A 20,028-nucleotide genomic window follows, 5' to 3' on the forward strand; every position below is an offset into this window, starting at 1 on the left:
AGGAGCCTCTTGGTCCTCCTGGCTTGTTGCTGCCATGCAAAAGAGCCTCTGTCACCAGCATGTCACTGTCCCCAGGGCCAGAGTTTGGCCATCCCTATCTCCAGGGCTGGACCCCAGCACAACGTCCAGGCTGCTGGGTGGCTCTGAGCCTGTGTCATGTCCATGGGGACATGAGCAGGGGGGTGAGCCCTGGGTGCAGCAGCTGCTGACCCCACTCTGCCTCGCAGGAATTTCACGCTCAAGTCGATGCCGCTGCCGATGAGCGACGTGGCGCAGGCCTACCGCAGCAGCCCCGAGAGGACGGAGGAGGCCGTGCACAAGGTGGGGGGAAGTGGGCTGGAACACGGGGCCAGGTGCCACCATCCCTGCTCACGGCCTCTTGCCTTTGCAGCTCCAGTCCTGCCTGACGAGGAACCAGCTGCGGCAAACGCTGCCGGCACAGACCTTGCGGCTGCAGCAGGGCATCCTCACCACCTCCTCTGAGCAGGTTTGATGGACAAAGCACTGCGTGCGGCTGCTGCTCCCCTGCCCCAAACCACCCTGGCTTGCTCATGAGACTCTTGCAAGCAGCAAAACACCCTTTTAACCTTTCCTGAGTGGAAGGCAGAGCAGATTCAGGGATGGAGCAGGTTGCTTATAGAAATTGCGGATGCCAAATCTCTGGAAGTGTTCAAGCCCAGGTTGGGCTTGGAGCAACCTGGTCTAGTGGAAGGTGTCCCTGACCATGGCAGGGGGGCTGGAATAGGAGGACCTTTAAGATCCCTTCCAGCCGAAATCATGTCATGGTTCTGTGGTGAGGGTGGGGGCGGATGGAAAGCAGATCTCCTGGAATCCTGCTGGTTGCATCCATGCATTTCATGAATATGCACTGCTGAGATAACTTGCTGCTATGCTAACCTATGGAGTGTGTTCCTGCCCCCTGTGCACTCCTACCAGCACATCCCTGCCGTGTCCATCCCTGGTTATTAGGCAGGGGTGCTCTTAAAGGCTGTAACCTGCCTGTGCCCAATCTGAGCACACTCTTCTCTGGGACAGCCAAGGAGGGGAACTGGCAGTGCTGCCCCAGCGCTGGCACATGACACAGCCTCTCTGTGCTCCAGATGGTGAATGAGATCTGCCTGAGTGTGCAGAAGTACGTGGACATCCTGAGCACCTGCACGGGCAGGGAGGTGGAGACGGACATCCTGTGTGCCGAGGAGGCCATCAGGAATGCCAACCTCTGCGTCAGCGTGAGTCCACAGCGTGGGAAACCCCCTCAGCTCACCCAGCACCCATCTGGGATCGAAGCAGGGCATTGATTAGTTAATGACATCATTAACCAGCAGTCAGGGAATTTCAGAACGTCAATGCACAGCACCGAGCACTTGCAAACATCAAAGAACAGCTGAGAATTTCTGAATTCCCTTCTGGAACAAAGATCAAAATGTTCTTAGTCCCCTTGCCCCAGAGACACACGGCTGTGTGCACACCCCCCACAGGGTTACAGCCCCTCTTCCTCTGGCACCCCATGCTCACACGTCCCTCCTTGGGAGAGATGGGTGCTCCAACCCTGCAACCCACAGATGCCCACACTGGTGAGAAACCTCCCTGGATCCTGAGGGTCCCTCCCTGGGGCACCTTCATCCCACCCCAGCAATGAGAGTGCTCCATCAGCCCCTGACAAAATCTGTCATGTTGACTTGGCAGTTCTGGCTCTGTCAGACCTTGTTTGATCCTCCTGGTCTTGGTTGTTGCTCCCCACTGCACCTTTTCCTCCTCCTCTTCTGCTTCTCTTCAAACCACCTCCTTTCCCCTTTCCCCCACCTCTCTGGCACCCCCCTGGTTACTTAATCTGGCAGAGACATGATTTAAGAAGACAGTACTGATGTGGGAAAGGTGTGAAGGGTTGGTTAAGGACCTCCCTGATGCAGGAAGCAGTGTAGTGGGGTGCAAGAGAAGGAGAGTCAGTGAGTGGCAGGGGAGGGGATGCAGGGACTGTGAGGGACAAGGATGCCCAAACCTGGCCCAGCAAAGCCAAAAGATCACTGGGTCTCCCCAGCTGATGCAGGTGATGCTCTTCCATGGGAGAGCCATGGGTGCAGGCTGTGCATGGAAATATGGGGAGAGAAGATGAGGTGACATGGGATGATCCACACCGTCTCCCTTCCCATGTCAGATCCTGCCCCTCTTGTATGAAGCGGGAAACACCCCCTACCAGAATGGCAAGCTGCAGCACAAGCTGGAGTGTCTCACGGAGGAAGCATCACAGACCTGCAGCCGGGAAATCCAGGTGGGCACCCATGGGCGGCACGGGATGTTCATCAGCCTTGGCCCATGGAAAAGGGAGTTCTACTGAAAACCATGTGAATCCTGATAGAAAAGAAAGTGAAACCTTCCTTTCCTGCCCAAACTGTAGGCAATCATGCAGGCGGTGCTGGACACGGCCCACAGCCTGTGCCCAGCTGTGGTGCAGAAGAGCGGGGTCAGGGATCAGCTGGTCAATGCCATGTCGGAGAGGATCTGCCTCCAGGACCACCTCAGCCTCAGCGCTGTCCTGGACCAGATGGTCACTGATGTCTTCAGCAAGCTGAAGTGGGTGATGTGCTGTTCTTCCTTCTCGCTCAGGCACTGGCACTGATCCCTGGGGCCAGAGGAGCTTGCTGGGGGCTCTCCAGCAACTTCTCCTCTCTCCACATTGTGGTAGAGGTGTGCTGGGTTCTGCTGCTGAGTTTTCCAGCTGTAGCTTTGCTTCCTGCTTGGATCCACTTTGGATGAGTCCCTAGGGTGCTGGAGACACCCGTGGGGTGATGATGTTCTTGCAGGCACATCCCCTTGGCTGGCCCTGACCATCAACAATGGGATGCATTCAGCATTCTCCATCCCAGCCAGTGCCTATTCCCATTCCTGCTCTGGCAGCACAGGCCAGCAAGCTGCAGCACATGGGCATGTCCTGGTAGCCCCTCTGTGTGCCACAGCCACGCATCCATCTCCTCAGCAAAGCCCTCCCTGGGGAGATGGCCCCATGGCTCGCAGGGCTGGTGGGTGCTGGCCCTGAGCACGCTTTTTCTGCTCCCAGTGAAATCAAGCTGTCCGTCACAGCCGCTGTAGCCAACTGCGTGGTGGATGCCGTGCTGGGAGACCTGACCATTGTCCAGTGCAAACTGGTGAGTGCTGGGGGCTGCCAGCACCTGCAGGATGGGGATGTGGGGCTGGGATGCAGGATGGGGGTCTGGATACCCCAGCATTGTCCAGGTACCTGGACACCAATGCCGTGACCATGAATTTGCAGTCTGGGAAGCAGGACAATTCCCACCCAGGCTGGTTTTCCTCCCAGGTAATCCTCTCCCAGTGTGGTCACAGCAATATTAACACCCTGAGCAAAGTCCCAGCGCTGCTGCCGGGTGACGTGGGGCACTGCTGCAGCAGGGCAGCTGCGCTGGGCTGGACACCGGCTAATCAGGCCTAAATCCGCTCACAAATCCCAGCCGTGGGTAGGGAGCAGAGCGGCGCAGAGCACACAGGGCAGCCGAGCACGCTCCAGCCCCTGGGATAATTTAAGCGCTTCCTAATGGTTTTAGGCAGAGAGCCTCTCCAAGCAGGGGCTCGACCTCCTGGTGCTGCTGCCGGAGTCGGCTGAGGACGATGCCACCGCGCTGGCGAGGAGCAGGAATCCTCCGGACCTCGCTGCAGAGGAGGTAGGGTCCGGACCCGCTGCCGCCGCGTGATGCCCGCGGTACAGCCGCCCTTTATCCGCCTTACCGGATGATGCCGGGCTTAACCACAGCCTCTCTGGGTGCACGCACCCCCCGGCTCCCCCCAGAGTAGTGCTAAGGCAATTAGTGCTGGGAAATGGGACCATCAGCCCTCCAGGCCGTGCTGCTGGCACCGGAACGTGTCCTTGTGGCAGCCTGGCTGCTCGTACCTTGTCCTGCTGTTGCTGCTTTGACACCTGGGTCCAGTGTAGTGCATGGCTCTGGATGGGGAAGTGTCCAATCCAGCACTTTGGGTGGTTTTGGAGATGGGATAAGATGAAGGGGTGCAGCCTCGGAGCCTAGGGGTGATGGGGGATTGCACCCATCACTGGGCAAAGCCTGGCTGGCTCTGACTGCCATGGGATGTGTCTTGGCACAGCCAGCCTGTCCATGCCAGGGCTGCCACCATCCCTCTCTCCCTGCAGTACAAGATGGCCCTGCGGAGGAGAAACAAGCACTTCAGGAGCATTCGGCCCACACCAACTGTGAGAAGTAAGGTCACCGTGGAGCTGTCCCCCTGCTGTGGCTCAGTGGCACCGTGCTGCCTCCACAGAGCATGGCAGGGGCGGGGGGCTCGCAGCAGCAATGGGGGAGCCTCATGGTCCGAGTCCCCCGTGGTCATGGGCTGAGGGCAGCGGGGTCTGGACCCTTCAGAGAGCCTTTCCCAGTGCTGTGGTGGGGGTCTGTGGGGGAAGCTCACCTTGACCTTGCTCTTGTGCTGGTTTTGGGCCTCAGCTGGCTCAGTGCCCTTGGGCAGTGGAGTAAATGCCCTGAACTCCCTCCCCACAGAGCCAGCCAGGAGGAGGCAGTTTGTCTGTGATTGTGGGTGCCATGGGATCTCCCACGGCCACGCTGGACATAGACACCACTCATTCACCCAACAACCTTGGGGAGAAGACATTGCCCATGGGTTTCCCTTGCTGCTGGTGTTGTCCCCACCGGCCTGGGAGGGGAGTGAATCTCAGGAGGGCACAGACCAGGAGCAGCTGATGGGTCACTCTGCTTTGGCTGAAGCAGAGCTCATGCAGACTCCATCACTCAGCACCCCTGTGTCCCCAGGGGGTCCCTGAGCCCCGCAGCACCCTGCCACCCATCCAGAGGGTACGTGGGGGGGGTGAGGAGCTGCCTGCAGAGCAAAACGGCAATGTTTGTGAGTGCTGCTCGCTGCTGGCACAGTTTGTGCCGTTCCACTGCTGCAGGTCTCAGGGCTGGCTGCGGGGCTCGGCTCGGCCCCTGCCTGAGCATCCCCGCACAATCCCCCCACAGCACCATCCCCTGCACGCAAACCTCCGGCGGCAGAGGCAGGATCCATCCCAGGCTGCGCCGCAAAGCCGCCACGCACGCTCCCGGCGGGCACGGCCACGGGCACGGGCACGGGCACGCTCCCGGCCCGCGGCGGAGCCACGGCCCCGCTCGCTGACCCTCCGCGCGTGGGCGAGGGTGACGGCGCCGGTGATGATGATGGTGATGATGATGATGATGATGGGGAGGCCTGGCGAGGGCGGGTGTCAACAGGGACCCTGTCGCCTCTCGTAGGTGTCTCGGAGCTGGAGCCGGCAGCGGGTCGAGACGCCAGCGGGCTCCGAGCTCACCGGGCGCCGCCGTCACTCAGCCCCGCCGCGCCGCCGGCACGCCCTGCCTCCACAAAGGATGCTGAGCCTGCGAGCGGCTCGCTCTCCGCCACGCAGCCTGCCACCGCCACCGGATTCCTTATGGACCTGCCGACCGCCGGCGAGAAGCTGGAGCATTGCACCAAAGCCAGGCCCCGGCCCAACCGCCGGCACAAGCAGCCGCCCAGCAAGCCGAATGTAAGGGTGGGGGCACGGCTGGCAAGGGAGGTGGGGTGTATTCGGGGTGTTTTTCCCATTTTTTTTTCCGCTTGGGTGAATTATTGCAGTCGGTATTTGTTGCAAGGCAGGAAAATAAGATGCGCAAAGACGCGGTGGGTTTATTATTCTGCATTTCAGCTGCTGCCGGAGCCTCCTCCTCCTCGGGGGGCAGCCTGAAAGGATGGGCAAGGGGGCTGGGGGGAGGCGAGGGGAATCATCCGTCCTCTTTCCTGCTCCCCACTGGGAGATGCTGAGCGGTGGGAGCCAGGAGAGGAATGAAAAACCCTGCAGAGTTTGGGTGCAGAGGGCCAGCGATGTGTTCGGCAATGGCTCCAGCTGCCTCCCTCCTGAGCTCCATTTGCTCCCCCTTATCCAAAATCCATCATCCCTGAAGCACTGGTGGCCACCACGGCTCCCGGTGATGCTGGTGGGGCTCTGCCTGCCGTGATGAGGTGGGTTGTGCTCCCCCCATCCAACAGGAGACTGGATGGGGATCCTGCCTTTGCACCCCTCTTCCCAAAGGAAAAGTAACTTTTGGGTGCAGTCAGTGGCGAGTACAGCTCCATCACTGTCCCTGGGGTTGGATCCTGCTGGCATCACCTCATCCCCATGCCACCGTGATGCAGCTGGATCCTTGCACTTGCTGGAAAGCCCTGGCTTGCACGGCTGTGGTGATGCTTGCCCTTGGATCATGGTGGGATCAGGGATGGCACGGGAGGGGAGGCAGGAGCTGTGTCCCACGGGCAGGGTGGGCTCTGGAGGTTGGCAGTGCCAGGGGGTCATCACCCTACAGTGGGACAGGCGTGCCTGGCACCCAGGGTGGGCCAAGGCTTGAGCAAGGACAGGCTTTGATGGATGTGATATGACAGGGAGAGCAGATCTCAGATGGCTGGAACGGCTCCTGAGCGGCATCAATCCAGCCGTAATGAAAAGTCATTATGGATTGAAATGCCACCGATGGGGAAGCGCCTCCCTCTCATCGATAGGATGCCACTGATGCAGTGGCACATGCCAGGGAGAGGAAGGTGCCATGGAGGAAGGCTTGGCCATGGCGTGGACCACTTTGTTATGGGGATGGAGCAGGTGGCTCTCAGGCAGGCTGTGGTGGCACTCCAAGGTTGGACTAGAAACATCTGAAGGATGCAGATGTGGGTCCTTGCAGGTCACCTGCTCCATCACCCACCAGCAGCAGAGGGGTCCCTTTCTTGGAGCTCAGATGGAGGAGGCATCCCTGCCAAAGGTTTCTCCCACAGTATGAGTGCCATACCTCAGCCACCGTGCTGGGCAAGGGGTTGGAAGGAGCCTGGGCTGCCTGGAGCTCCCTGTGCTCAAGGCAGGGAGCAGGATTAGAGGTGGGATGCAGCTGATAACATCGTGGTTTGGTTTAATGCTGGGTATGAGATGGAGTGTGCCAGCACCCATCCTGCAGGGGCACCCACTTGTTCATGCCCAGGGGTGGGTGACAGACACACCTTCATGCCCGGGGGCACCTTTGCCCTGTGCTGGGCTGACAGCAGCTGTCCCTCACAGGTGCAGCCCGTGGCCTGTGAGAACAGCGAGGACAGGAGCATCACCCGCGTGGACGAGGGGCTGGAGGACTTCTTTGCCAAGAGGCTCATCACAGAAACACTGCCGTAAGCCCGGGGTGCTCAGGGCCCCTCACCTGCCCAGCACACACCCGTGCCCAGGTTTCAGCAGCCTCACTGCAAATGCTGCTGGTCCCAGTGCAAAGGGGATGCTGGGGAAGGCTGCACACTCAGGGATATTGCCAAGGGCAAGGCTGGGGCAGGAGGAATGGGATGGCAGCCATGGTGTGCTGGATGTGGCCATGGAGTCTGTTCCACAGCAGGAAGGCAATGAGGCAGCACCCAGGGGATGGGAATGGGTGCCCTTGCCAGGACACTGCCATCTCAGGTGGGGTGTCCAGGGTCTGGATCCATCCCTTCAGCATGGGCAATCTTAATCCCTTACCTCTTGGCAGCCTGGAGCTCACCTTTTCCAATACTTCATCTCTCCCCAGCCCCACAACTCCGGAGACCTGCCTGGGATCAGCCCCTCTGGCTCCCTCTGGTTCCCGCACCCTCAAGAAGAAAATTGGGAATTTTTTTGCCTTCAAGAAACCCAAATCCAGCCGGGGCTCGAGGTGTGAGAAGGAGCCCGAGGGTGGTCCCACTGCCCCTAGGAGCAGGCGCTCGATGCTCAGTGACATTTTACGAGCCCCCAGCAAGGCAGGCGAGTCAGGGAAGCCGCTGAGTAAATCAGAGGAGGGGGGGCTCTCTACCGAGCCCCAAGCAGAGCCTGAGCACTGCCAGACTCCTGACTCTGCCCGGAGGATCCGGCCCAAGTACTCACGGGAGGGCAAATCCCAGTCACTCATCTTGCTGTCCGGGGAGGATGAAGATGCGCTGGGGGTCAGGCATGACAAGGTAAGCAGTGTCACAGTCATCAAGCCACCACCACTGTTCAGCTCACCTGGCGGGTGCTGCTCCCATCCATGGATGCTGGTGCGGTTACCAGGGGATGTGGGGACACTGGAGAAATGGCTGGGGATATCCCCACTGGGTCGTGTCCATGTCACCATCTCCTGGCAGCATGGCTGGGGTTGGGAATGTGGGTGCCCCGCAGACAGGAGTGTGGGTGCCACAGGTGCTGTGGTGGGTCCATGTTCCTGGCAGGGTTGTGTTTCTCCTGCAGAAGAGGCACCTGGAGAAGAGCGAGGGGGAGTTGTCCAGCTCCTTTGAGCAGCGCATGCAGGTCATGCTCCACCGCATCGGCGTCACCAAGGGCCCGGCTGCTGAGAGCAAGAAGCAGCAGGTGGGGACTGGTTCCATTTTTGGGGTGAACCCTGCCCCTCCAGGGTGATAGGAGATGGTGGTCCACAGAGTGGGGACATCTCCCCACTGGGATGGCAGCACCCAGCTCTGTGCTGCCGCTGCCCATAGCCTCTGCCCTGTCACCTAACCCTCTGCAAGGGGTGAATTCCTATACACTGCATGGTGTCTGTCAGTCTGTCCCTCCTTTCCTGGCATGCACCCATTCCCTGCAACCACATCAGAGCCTGGCAGCAGCACTCTGCCCTCTGCACCCATTGTCTCTGTGAGCACTGCCTCCCTGACACCCCCCTTACCAGTTTTTTTCCCCCTGCAGAGCAAAGACAGCGAGATCAAGAAAGCCGGCTCAGATGGTGAGGGGCTACTCCCTCCCCACCCTGACCCCCACCCAGCTGGGCACCCATGGGTGGCCATGGGCAGGCCCCCTTGGACTCCCAGCTGTGGGTCCCACTACATCTTTCCCTTGTTGGGTGCTGGTGGCACTGGGCAGACCCCAGCTCACTGATGCTGGCCGGTGGCTTGTGCTTGCAGGGGACATCGTAGACAGCTCTGCAGACTCGCCCCCATCCCTGAAGGCCCGCACACACTCTGTGTCCACAGGTGGGTCAGCAGTGCATGCTGGGGGGTCACACCAGCCCCTGGGGCAGAGGGCTTTATCCCCTCTCCTAGCACCAAGCATGGGGTCTGGAGCCAACAGGGACTGGTGGGCACAAGCACGTGGGCAGAATTCCACCCTCGGGAGGGTGCCCTACCCCATGGGTGCCCATCCCTGGCGTTGGCAGATGGACACCAGCCCACTGCCCAGTCCCTGGGCTGACCGCAGGCTGGTTCCCAGCACCAAGAACCATCCCTGGGGCTGTCGCTTCTGGACGCCCACAGCTGCATCCTGCCTGCCCCACAGACGCACCCTTCCGCAGCCCAGCCGCCAGGACGGAGCCCAGCGCCGAGCCCCGGCCAGCCTGGAAAGCCCTGGGAAGGCAGCTGCCCGCTGAGCCACTGGCCACCAGCTCCGACCAGCCCCGGCGCTCCTTCACCCTGGCAGAGCCCAGCGGGCTGCTGGAGCCCGGGGGCCGGGAGGGCTGGAGCAGCAGCCTGCCACGGCTGGGCAGGAACGTGCCGGTGGCACTGCCACGGAGGGTCAGCCATGGTGGGGAGGTGGGTGCTGGCACCCCGCCCACACCACTCAGTACTGAAGGTAGGGATGCACGAGGTGCCCATGGGTGCTTCATTCCACTGCTGGCCTGTTCTTGGAGCCCTTGGGATGGAGGGCAGCAGGAAGCCAAGCATGCAGTGGGTGCTGGGTGCTGCTGGGGCCTGCCAAGTGGGGTGCTGTGGGCTGTCCTCCAATGGCACCTCCCCATTGCTTACACAGACAACCGGCTGATGGCACGGCTGGCAGCGCCACGGGGGACCGGCCGCCGAGCATTGTCCATCCATGAGGAGCAGCTCAGGGAGCCCGAGTGCCCGGCAGAGCTGGGAGGTATGTTGGGTGTGAAGTCGGACCCAAAGCCCTCCTTGCACTTAACACCAACAGAGGTGGGTGGTGGTGTTCCACTTGTGTGCTGGTGCTGCCTCTCCCAGCTGTGGGTGATAGACAATGGCACAGCCACACTGGGAAGGTCCCAAGGGGAATCCAATATTGGGCTTAGTTCCAGCAGAAGCCAGGCCACTGTGCCCCACCCTAACACGGGGCTGGGTTGTGTTTTCCCCAGTGGGCACCGTTCCCCTGCGCCTGCGGCGTTCGCCTGTGCTCAGGCACAGGACCAAGCACGAGTCCCTCTCAGAGATGGAGGGTGAGCCTGGACCAACCTCGGATGCTGAAGGTGAGATGTTCCCCTCCTTGCTGTAGCAGGTGTTGGGGTACCAAGGGTCCCCCCATGCTTACACCAGCACCTGTGACCTCTGTAGGTGCCACACTGCAGGACTGGCCCCGTGCCGGGCTGGAGGAGCCGCAGGCTGGCACAGGCACTGAGGGTGAGCAGCCGCAAGCCCTGGCACAAACTGTTGGGAATGCACAAGACTCAGCTGCCGTAGACCAAAGACGCCCAGTGCCAGGCCGGGAGGAGCCGGCCCTGGGACAGTGAAGCCCCTGCATGTCACCAGGCTGTTCCCAATAAAACCCTGCAAGCAAGTGCACCGTGCCGGGGTGTTGGCAGCTGGGGTGCAGAGAGGACAGACGGGGCACCAGGCTGGCGTGGATGTGCCAATGGTTGCATCGCCCAATTTTCGCCATAGGGACAGCCGGGCCACCAGCATTGCCCAGGATGCCCAGGGACTGTCAGAGCCTGCAGGATGCATCCAGTGGTGTGGCAGTCCCCAGTGCCCCTCTGTCGCTGTGGGCTGCAGCGGGGGAGCCGGTGATTTTAGGCAGCCAGCTATTTTTAGGAAGCGTTCCCAAGGCACTTCCACCACTCCAGCTCCTGACCCCATGGGGTACTGCTCTCTCCAGCCCCCGCCAGACACAGGCTTCCATCAGCGGGACACGACCCACCGCCTTTCAGCACGCAGCTCCATCCCCGCAGCTCCCTGAGGCACCAGCGTGATCCTGACACCCCCGTGGCTTTCTCCTGTGTTGCCCTCTGCTCCGGACCAAACGCATTCCTCACACGGATGTTTACGACAAAGCAAGATGCTTGTTTTGGTTTTTTTTTTTCTTTTTTTCTTTTTTTTTTTTTTAATACAAGAGCTGTGTATTTAAAAAATATACAATTTTTAATTTCTACAGCATAACCCTGCGGGATATTTTTTGTAATAAACAGTGCAGGACCCAACTCAAACTTATTCAATAAACCATCCAAGCTCCTGGGGTACCTTCAGAACAGGATCAGCTTGTGGGGCCTCTGCCATTGCTGCTATGGTGGCACTGGGTCACCTCTTGTCCCCACTTGCTGGGACAAGGCATTTGAAAAGGATGAAGAGATGGGAGAGGGATGCTGGCTCACATATAGGCATGCCTGAATGAATGCTTTTCTCCCCTCTTGGCACTGAGGGTATTGGCTTTCAACAGGTCATGTGCCAGCACCCCTGGAACCAGAGTTTCTGCAGCCAGGCCAGCCCAGCCCATTCAGCAGTCTCCTGGGGCACAGAGCTTCTGGTATCCCCACATCCCTCCCCCAACCACTCTTCCTAGTGTTTTCACAAACCCATTGAAGAAACAAAGGAATGAAAGATGGGCTCAGGAGTCCTCCTCCTCAGCCAGTATCCAGCATGCCCACTTCAGCATTGCCTTTGAGATCCTGAGAAACCAGACAGGAGGAGCCAGCGTGAGAAGAAACCCAGCTGTGGACATACCCCTGGGGCAGCTGGTGACAAGGGGTAGGGCTGAGATTGAGGACTCACTATAGGTGAGTCCCACTGCAGGAGCAAGGGACAGTCATGAGTCCATGGCTGATATGGCACTGACCTGATAGATTGTACCTGCTGGCAGAGCTCGGGGCTCGGTGCCTCGTACTGGTACTGGGATGGTCTCTCCACGAACTACAAAAGCAAAGGGGAGGGTGAGATGGGTCTGCTCCAGCCACAGCACCCAGAGTGCTGCCCCTTGCAGCCTGAGAGCCCAATAACCCCAGGAAAACACCTAGGATTGTGGTGTCTCTTTCCTGTTCTTTTGCTCTTCTTTTACCCAGATAGCTCAGAAGATGCTCCAGCAATTGTTTGTTCCCACCCAATTGTTTAGCTGAGGCTAAACCACATCTTCACCATCCCTGGAGGGATTTAAAGACCTGTGGATATGGCAGCTGGGGCTACGGTTCAGCGGTGGGCTTGGCAGTGCTGGGGAATGGTTAGAATTCCATCTCATGAGCTCTTTTCCAGCCTAAGTGATTACATGATTCCCTCAGGGCTCCCTTAGGGTTCCCAGATCCTCCACCATCTACACTGATACCTGCATTCACCTTCCCATCCCCACCAGCCTGGTGAGGAAAGATCCTGAGGATGAACACCAGTGGTGTGGGCACAGAGAGCCTCCCCAGGCACCCCCAGCCCTCACGGGACCTCACCAGCTGCTTGGTATTTACCGGCTCTGGAGCTCTGCACTGCTCTGGTCTGGAGCTGGGCCCAGCTCTTGCAGGGGATGCTTGCTCTTCCTCCTCCTCCTCCTCTTTCTCTTCCTCCTCAAACTTCTTTCTACGCTGCAGCCCTGTCTCCTTTCTGCTCTTCTTTGCACCCTGTGAGCTCATGAGCACCGATCTCTTGCCTTTGTCTCTCCCCCTGTGCTTTGAGGTGCCTGGGAGATGCTGCTGCCCACTGGAGGCCTGCTCATCTTCCTCCACCACCTTCCTCTTGGCACCCACAGTCCCTCCTCCCTTTGTCTTGGCATGAGCCAGTCCAGGCTTCAACGCCTCTGTAGAGGAAGCCGTGCCACTGGAGCAGGCCTGCTCCCTGTGAGGAATCCTGCCAGGTGGCGATTGCAAGCTACTGCTGGGCAAGACTGGAAAAACTGGAGAAAGAGTGGGCAGGGTGGCCTGAGAGCCCCTGGATCGCTGCAGGCTTTGATCAGCACACAGGGCACCCCAGGCTGCCTCTGCAGCTGATGCTGCCTCACTGGTGCTGATCTCTGCTGGACTGGGATTGCTGTAGCAGCGGAGCAGGGAGGGAGAGGAGGTCTGTGCTGGCCCTCCCTGGGGTGAGCCCTCAGGAGAGCTCTGGCTACACACTTCCAACAGGTCAGTGGTGTTGCTGTCAGCAGCCACATCTTTCTGGGTCTTCAGGTGAGGGTCAGGTTGAAAGGTCTTCTCTAGTAAGAGGAAAAGCATCATCAATTTGAGCAGGGGGCTGGCTGGTGGTGGGACCTGCCCTGGCACACAAGAAGAGTGTCAGGGCTGGAATGATGCAGGTCCAGGGCTATGGGAACACCACAGCACTGCTTTATGGCAGGGGAAATCCAGCCAGCATCCAGGGTGAGCTACAGCCACTGAGAAGAGTGGAGCTGTCTCCTGCCAGGAAGGCAGGCTGGATGCCCTGGGACATGGGGACTCACCATCTGAAGAGCTTGGGGTCAAAGACAACGAGGGCATCCCGTTCCAGGGGTTGTCCAGGGATCCCTCCAGGCTATCTGACAAGGTCGGTGATGCGGCACCTGCAATGAAGAAGCCGGAGGGTAGATTTTGGCAAAGCAAGCAGCTGCCCATTCCCTGTGGGTCCCCTGTGCACAAGGTCTCAGGGACAGCTCTTGAGGGAGCTCTGCAGCCCTTTCCAGCCCAAAATGTGGCATATTCCAGTGAGACCCTTTCCAAGATCTCACAGAGCAGGCAGTGGAGAAGCAGACAGTGCCCAGAGAGCAGGCAGGTATGAAGGCCTTCTCCTACACCCTGCTACACTGGACAGTTCTTCCCTTCAGCTCCTCCTCCACATGGAGCTTCCACAGGTAATTCTGCAGCAAAGCATGGTGACACCAAGCCACGTAAGGTGACAAAACCCGTCGTGGTGCTGAGCCAGAGCCAGCGAGGAGCCCACACCAGGGCAGAAGACTCATGCTCAGTGATGGCATCGAAATGACTTCTTGTGCTCCCAGCACAATACACCAAAGCTGCAGCTTCAAGAACCTTGAGGACTGGGACCATCCCCTGCCTGCTCAAGGTCTCCCAAAGACCTGGCCACACCAGTACCTCCTCCACTCAATCCAGGGAGATGGGCTGAGCCAACTGTAGAGGAAACTAAAGGCTGGATGGGATCTGGAGCATTCATAGGAGGCCATGAGGACGATCCAAGGGCTGGAGCACTGCTGCTATGGAGACAGGCTGAGAGAGTTGGGGTTATTCAGCTTGGAGAATTGAAAGCTCTGAGACTTTCAAGAACCTTCCAGTATCTAAAGAAGCTCCAAGAGGGCTGGAGAAGGACTTCAGACAAGGCCATGGAGTGCCAGGACAAAGGGGAATGGCTTCACACTGACAGAGGACAGGGTTAGACTAGATATTTTTAAGAAATTCTTCCCCGTGAGGGTGGGGAGGCTCTAGCACAGGTTGCCTGTGAAGCTGTGGCTGCCCCCGCCCTGGAAGGTGTTCAAGGCTAAGCTGGACAGGGCTTGGAGCAACCTGGTCTAGTGGAATGTGTCCCTGCTCATGGCAGGGACTGGGTCTAGATATTCTTTAAGGTCCCTTCCAACACAAATCATTCCAGGATCTGGAGATTCCACAACTCACAGCTGATTTGAGATACAACACTCGGCTCTCCTGGCACTGTCCTGTCATCACTACTCTTTCCAGGAGCTGCTTGGCTTGTATCTGCAATGAAAGGGGCACTGTTGGTCGTATCCCCAGCATGAGGGACACCCAGAGCAAGGGAACTCTTCACCCCACCCTAGGGAGTCCCTAATTTCACATGCCTGAGTGCTGCACTGCCTACCTGTGTACCCTGCAGACACTGCCTCGGAAGAGTCACAAACAACTGCCTCCTCCTCAGGAGGGATCACCAGGGCACTGACTGGGGCCATGAAAACGTCCTCACCCTGCTGAAATGAGACATGTGACAAGGTTTTTGCTGGGCACTCCCTCTCCAGATGCAGGAGTCCACCTATACCTGCCAACCCAACACCATCTCCCTCCCCATCAAACCTCCAGCTCTGACCACTGTCCCTTCCCTTCCCTTCCCTTCCCTCTCCCACCCAGCAGAGCACTCCAAGCTGTCACAGCCCTGTCTCAGCTGGTCCCAGCAGACAGACTGACCTCCTTCTTGCGCTCTGCCTCCCACTGGGTGATGGGAACCTCGTCCTCCACTGTCCCTGGCTTCTCCTTTGATTTCCGTAAATCCAAGCATTCCTCAGCATTTTCCTTCAAAATCTCTAGCTGGTTCTGTCCGATGGCATCAATCAGCTGAGAGACAGAGGGCTCTAGAGCAAGAACACACAGACACCAGTGGAGGAGACAGCTGAACTCAGGCAAGCCTCACTTGCAAACACTTTTACACTGCTGCATGACTTGGTGACTGTCATGACACTGAAACCTGTGGGAACACCCACAATTCTACATTTCCTTTGCTTCTAGAAACTATCTTTCCTCTCTTCACAAATCCTGGACTAGGAGCATGAGCACAGGCATTTAATGACCCACTCTGCTTTAGCTGTCACCATCATCTCTTCCTGCTTTGGGCTTAGCAACATATGCTTGTGAGATCTGACCAGGTTTGTGCTACCTCTGCCTAACATGGACCAAGCTGAGGAAAGCCAAGGGCTCCCCCAGGCAGTCAGAGCATTGCACGCCCCCCACAACCGTTTACCTGAGCTGGGAGCATTCCTCACAGCAAGATTCCTCCTGTAATGACCAAGGAGAAGACAAAGCCAGGTTAGGGCTGGGACATATGCAGCTCTTGGTCACAGATCAAGCACCCTGGATTGGAAGAAGCAGCTTGTGAAAGTAGTGGATCCCCCACTGGGTGCTGATCTGGCCACTGACCACATGCTCAGTATGCCAAGAATAGCCATCAGGAAGGCTCACCCCTGGAGATGGACTGATTGAAGGCCCTGAGGATCTCCAGGATTGGATCTCCAAGGATGAAGAACGAGCTGTGCAGGGCTCACCCACACAGCTGTGCTGCCCACCACTGGTAAGAACAAGCTCCCCACAGGCGTTTCCTCCTAGCTCAGAGGAAGAGGCTGGCAATGTGCCACCACAATTTCATTTTTCACAGTCTATTCAACTCTGTCACATTCCAGGGCAAGGAGTCACACAGGTTAACCAGGAGCTGCCATAACCCATGCCAGCCCTTGCCGGCCTGCTCTAACCCCAGTCTGAGGCTGCACATGTCAGAGTATCTGGATACATCCCTCAGCCCCATACTCACAGCCAGAGCTCCTTTATCTTCTTCATCACAGAGGGGTCCTGGTTCCTGCAGCAAGAGAGAAGCCAGTTACTGATTCCCTCCAAATCCCCATCTCCTTTCTCCCTTGCCTTGGAGGGAGAAATCCTCAGAAGGGATTGCCACAAGCAATCCCTTCTGAGGATCCCTTCAGAAGAGATTCCCTTCTGAGGAAGGGATTGCCACAAGCAGGTCAAATCAGGACTGCCAGGGTCAGTGCTGCTGTGGGGAAGATGAAGACATTCCCCTGAGCACAGCCCCCACCCCCCCATGCCATGGGCCATACCCATCAGATGATTCCATCCTCTGCCTCTGCATGGGCAGCACGATGAACTGCTGGGCCGTGAGGTAAAACTCGCAGTCCTCCTGTGGGGAGGACAGAGCCTGTAAGGCACCTCCGAGTCCCACCCCTGCCCCTGCCTTCCCTGGGGCCAGCCAGCACTCCCACACCCACCCCAGCTCTGCCACCAACCCTCCAGTCTAAGAGAAGTTTCCCTCAAAAAGGACAACCCCCCTTCAAACAGGAGTTTGTGCCTTCCTGCGTCAGCTGATGGCTCTGCCAGGGTGGGCCAGCCCAGGGGAGTCTGTGGGGACACCTCTGAACCGCTGCAAGGGGACAGAGGACTGCTCTGCCACCAGCCCATGCAGGCCTTCTGCAGCTGTCCAACAGGCAGAGGTGACAGCCAGGTGACCCTGGGAAAGATGCACCCCATCCCCAGCCATGGCTCATCCCTGCCCAGGTCAGCTGCCACAGACCCCTCAGGAGCTGCAGATGAAAATGAAAGGCCACCCATCACCTGCCTTCAGCTCCTGGGAGCAGTTGGAAGCAGGCAAGAGTGCAGGAAGCACAGCAAGGTAAAGGAACAGGCTGCTTCCACTCCTCAGAGCACTTACCAGCCTGGCCTCCTCCTGAAAACACACCGTGTACTTCTGCAGGACAATGATTCTGCAATTAAGGCTGGAAAGCCTGAGCTGCAGGTGGGCGCTGGAAAAGGAGCAGAGCAGGAGTGCCTTGAAGAACAGAGCTGGACCCCCCCCGACACACAGTGGGGCTCCTGCAAGAGCTCTGCCAACTACACTGGGGCATTCTGGAACATGTCTCAGCATGAGCAGCAGGCACCAAGGGCTCCTTGTAATTCCTTAGTAATTCCCGCCTAAGAGCAGCTTCTTTCTGCTGCTTATCCTTGGCTCTCTGCTGCCAGCACCCCAACAGTTTAAGGGTGTCCAAATGGGGAAATGGAGGAAAGCACTGAAGGAGCAACCCAAGCTGCCATGGTTAATGATCTGGCTCCTTCCACAAAACCCAAGGGCTCTACAGTCCTTTATAATGGCATCACAGCTTCTGCCATGGATCCCTGCCCATCCCAACCAGCAGACACCAGAGCAAGGGCATTCCAGCCTTCTTCTCTTAGCAGCTCTTTCACACCAACTTCCCACCCTGAGGTTGCTTTAGCTTAACACAACCTGAAACAAGACCAGGCAGGAGCCCCAGCTCCTCCCAGCAGCTGTGCAGAACTGCTGTCCCAGCCACGCCAAGTCAGGGTGGAACCCACTTTTCCTCTGCCTGCAGAGCTTCGGCTGTAATGACCACACGGATGTAGCAGGATCCGTCAGAGACCTGCACCACAGCGTCCTGGAGGAGCCCAGGCTGGCCAGCTGCACCTGAGTCACTCAAGACCTGTCAAGAGATTAGAGAAGAGAAAAAAAAAAAAAACAACTCTTACTCGTAGACCTGGAACAAGTTTCACAGGAAGGCGGTCACGACATCAAACTTTTCCTCCTCAAAAAAAAAAAAAAAATAAATAAATCAGAGATGTTGAGGAGGAAGAGCTGCACATGCACAGCCACCAAACTGGGAGCCACTGCACACTTCCCAGAATTCAGATTTGAAAGGCTGTTGGAGCACTTTGGGACAGTCCCTCTGGGTACCTACCCGCACCACCTGCCCAGCCAGGTAATTCTCACGCTCATCCACTTGCTCGTAATTCACCAAGAGGTCAGCAATCCATGGCTCTAGGACGTAGAGTTTGGGAGAAGCCACATTCTTGTCCACACACACAAGACTACATGAGAAGAGACAAGACACCAAGCAGTGCTCCATCACCCTGGGAAGGGTTTAGCACTCCAAGCACAGCCACAAACCCAGGAGATTGCTCACAACCACCCAAGTGCACCCACTTCTCTGCAACCCATCCTAAGGGCTTTGTGCCGAGGAAGCCACGCTGCTGGGGGCACACAGGTCCTGCTGCATCCTGCTGCGACACTGGCGGGGGACACTCGTAGCTCTGGCGTGTGCCTGGCCTTCTGCAAGTCTCCCCACACAGGAGAGGACATTTATTTCTACCGCTTTCCATACTGTTTATTATCACCCAATAACAATTTTCCTGGGACCAAGTCTTAACTATAATTGTCTGAACTGTGAAAGGGAGAAGGACTGGGGACAGGCAGGGCTGGGACAGGTAAGGGTTGGGGACAGGCAGGGGCTGAGAACAGGCAGGGGATGAGGGCAGGCAGGGGATGAGGAGAGGCACAGCTAAGGGCAGGCGGGACTGGGCCAGGCGAGGTTGGGGCCAGGCGGGGGCTCAGGGTAGGCAGGGCTGACAGGGCTGACCCCCTCCCGGCCCCCCTCACCGCTCCCCCGCCGCCAGCCGCCGGGCGCAGCGGCCGCCGCCGCCATGGCCGCGCGGCCCGGAACAGGAAGCGGCGCCCGGCAGCGCCACTACCGGGGCGGGGCGGCACCGCCGGCGCGGGCCCAGCTCCCGGCCCTCCCACTCCCAGTCCCCATCCTTATGGCCCGCCCTATCCCTGTGCCTTTCCCGGGCACACGCGTCCCCTTCTAGAAGAGAAGGATCTGGGGGAGGATGTTGGAGCCGTTTCCAGTACATAAAGTACAAGAGAGCTGGGGAGGGACTTTGGACATCCCCGTGGGGTGATGGCGTAAGGGGGAATGGCTTCAAACTGAAAAAAAAAAAGCAGGTTTAGATTAGATATGAGGAGGGAATTAGATATGAGGGGTGAGTCACGGCACAGGTTGCCCAGAGAAGCTGAGGCTGCCCCATCCCTGGAAGTGTTCAGGGCCAGGTTGGATGGGCTCTGAGCCTGAGGGAAGCTGACCCTGCCCTGCGCCGTGTTGGGACAACAGGTCCCTTCCAACCCCAGTCAGTGCAATTTCCCATTCAGTCGTCCACATGTGATGCCAAACCATCCCTGGAACTCTGCCTTGGTTTTGTGTTCTTTCTTTTAGTTTTGGCTCCAGCTAATCCCCAGGTTTCCCCAGATGGTTGCAGATGGGAAGAAGCATCCTGCCACAACAGCCTTGCCCATCCTTTGTCTCATCTTAAGGTATTAAAGCCATTTGGTCAAATCTGTCAAGCAATCTGGGAAATGTTCTGGCTGAAGGGATGGCAAATCTATCCCCTCATCCAGTTCAGTTGTGACTTGGGGCAGTCAGTGCCTTTCATCGCCGTGCCAGAGGCTGTGGTTCCATCAGTGGCTGACACTGAGGGCAGTGAAATGGCACGACCAGATGGGTATAATTGTCACCCTGTATTTGGTTCGCATGGCCAGGCTTTCGTGGCGGGGAGGGGGTGGGCTTCAGGGGTAGCTTCTGTGGGAAGCTGCCGGGAACCTCCTCCACATCCAGCAGAGCCAGTGGCAGACTGCTCCAGGACAGACGAGTTGCTGGCCAAGGCCAAACCCTTCAGCCACGGTAGTAACGCTTCTGTGATAACATATTTAAGAAGAAAATAAAAAAGTTATTGTGCAGATGTAATTGCAGCCAGAGAAGAGTAGAGTGAGAATACGTGAGGGGAGTAGCTCTGCAGACACCAAGGTCAGTGCAGAAGG

At 58.1% G+C, this 20,028-nt stretch overlaps 2 protein-coding genes across 2 annotated transcripts in view; one reads left to right on the forward strand and one right to left on the reverse strand.

Annotated features, from left to right (window-relative positions):
* CARMIL2 (capping protein regulator and myosin 1 linker 2) overlaps positions 1-11,196 on the forward strand; it is a 26,793-nt gene extending 15,597 nt beyond the window's left edge. Inside the window, exons 24-41 of the mRNA XM_041458783.1 lie at positions 228-321; positions 392-487; positions 1,101-1,229; positions 2,156-2,269; positions 2,396-2,571; positions 3,056-3,143; positions 3,558-3,674; positions 4,157-4,223; positions 5,268-5,539; positions 7,091-7,194; positions 7,581-7,986; positions 8,255-8,374; positions 8,708-8,744; positions 8,923-8,991; positions 9,293-9,586; positions 9,764-9,871; positions 10,104-10,214; positions 10,300-11,196. Coding sequence (XP_041314717.1) covers positions 228-321; positions 392-487; positions 1,101-1,229; positions 2,156-2,269; positions 2,396-2,571; positions 3,056-3,143; positions 3,558-3,674; positions 4,157-4,223; positions 5,268-5,539; positions 7,091-7,194; positions 7,581-7,986; positions 8,255-8,374; positions 8,708-8,744; positions 8,923-8,991; positions 9,293-9,586; positions 9,764-9,871; positions 10,104-10,214; positions 10,300-10,475 — 2,578 coding nt within the window. The 3' untranslated portion in view covers positions 10,476-11,196. The remainder of the gene's footprint in view (positions 1-227; positions 322-391; positions 488-1,100; positions 1,230-2,155; positions 2,270-2,395; positions 2,572-3,055; positions 3,144-3,557; positions 3,675-4,156; positions 4,224-5,267; positions 5,540-7,090; positions 7,195-7,580; positions 7,987-8,254; positions 8,375-8,707; positions 8,745-8,922; positions 8,992-9,292; positions 9,587-9,763; positions 9,872-10,103; positions 10,215-10,299) is intronic.
* LOC121348954 lies at positions 11,028-19,067 on the reverse strand. Its single transcript, XM_041458980.1, has 15 exons — positions 18,814-19,067; positions 18,116-18,245; positions 17,736-17,860; positions 17,077-17,167; positions 16,469-16,548; positions 16,168-16,212; positions 15,604-15,638; positions 15,054-15,217; positions 14,734-14,839; positions 14,532-14,612; positions 13,998-14,129; positions 13,370-13,468; positions 12,408-13,126; positions 11,795-11,868; positions 11,028-11,627 (listed from the first exon to the last, which is right to left on the reverse strand). The coding sequence occupies exons 1-15, from the start codon at positions 19,065-19,067 to the stop codon at positions 11,567-11,569; spliced, it is 2,196 nt and encodes a 731-aa protein (XP_041314914.1). The 3' UTR covers positions 11,028-11,566.
* Positions 19,068-20,028: the final 961 nt, after the last annotated feature.

Source organism: Pyrgilauda ruficollis, unplaced genomic scaffold, assembly GCF_017590135.1.
Source record: "Pyrgilauda ruficollis isolate IOZ18807 unplaced genomic scaffold, ASM1759013v1 scaffold13, whole genome shotgun sequence".
NCBI classification, from domain to species: domain Eukaryota; kingdom Metazoa; phylum Chordata; class Aves; order Passeriformes; family Passeridae; genus Pyrgilauda; species Pyrgilauda ruficollis.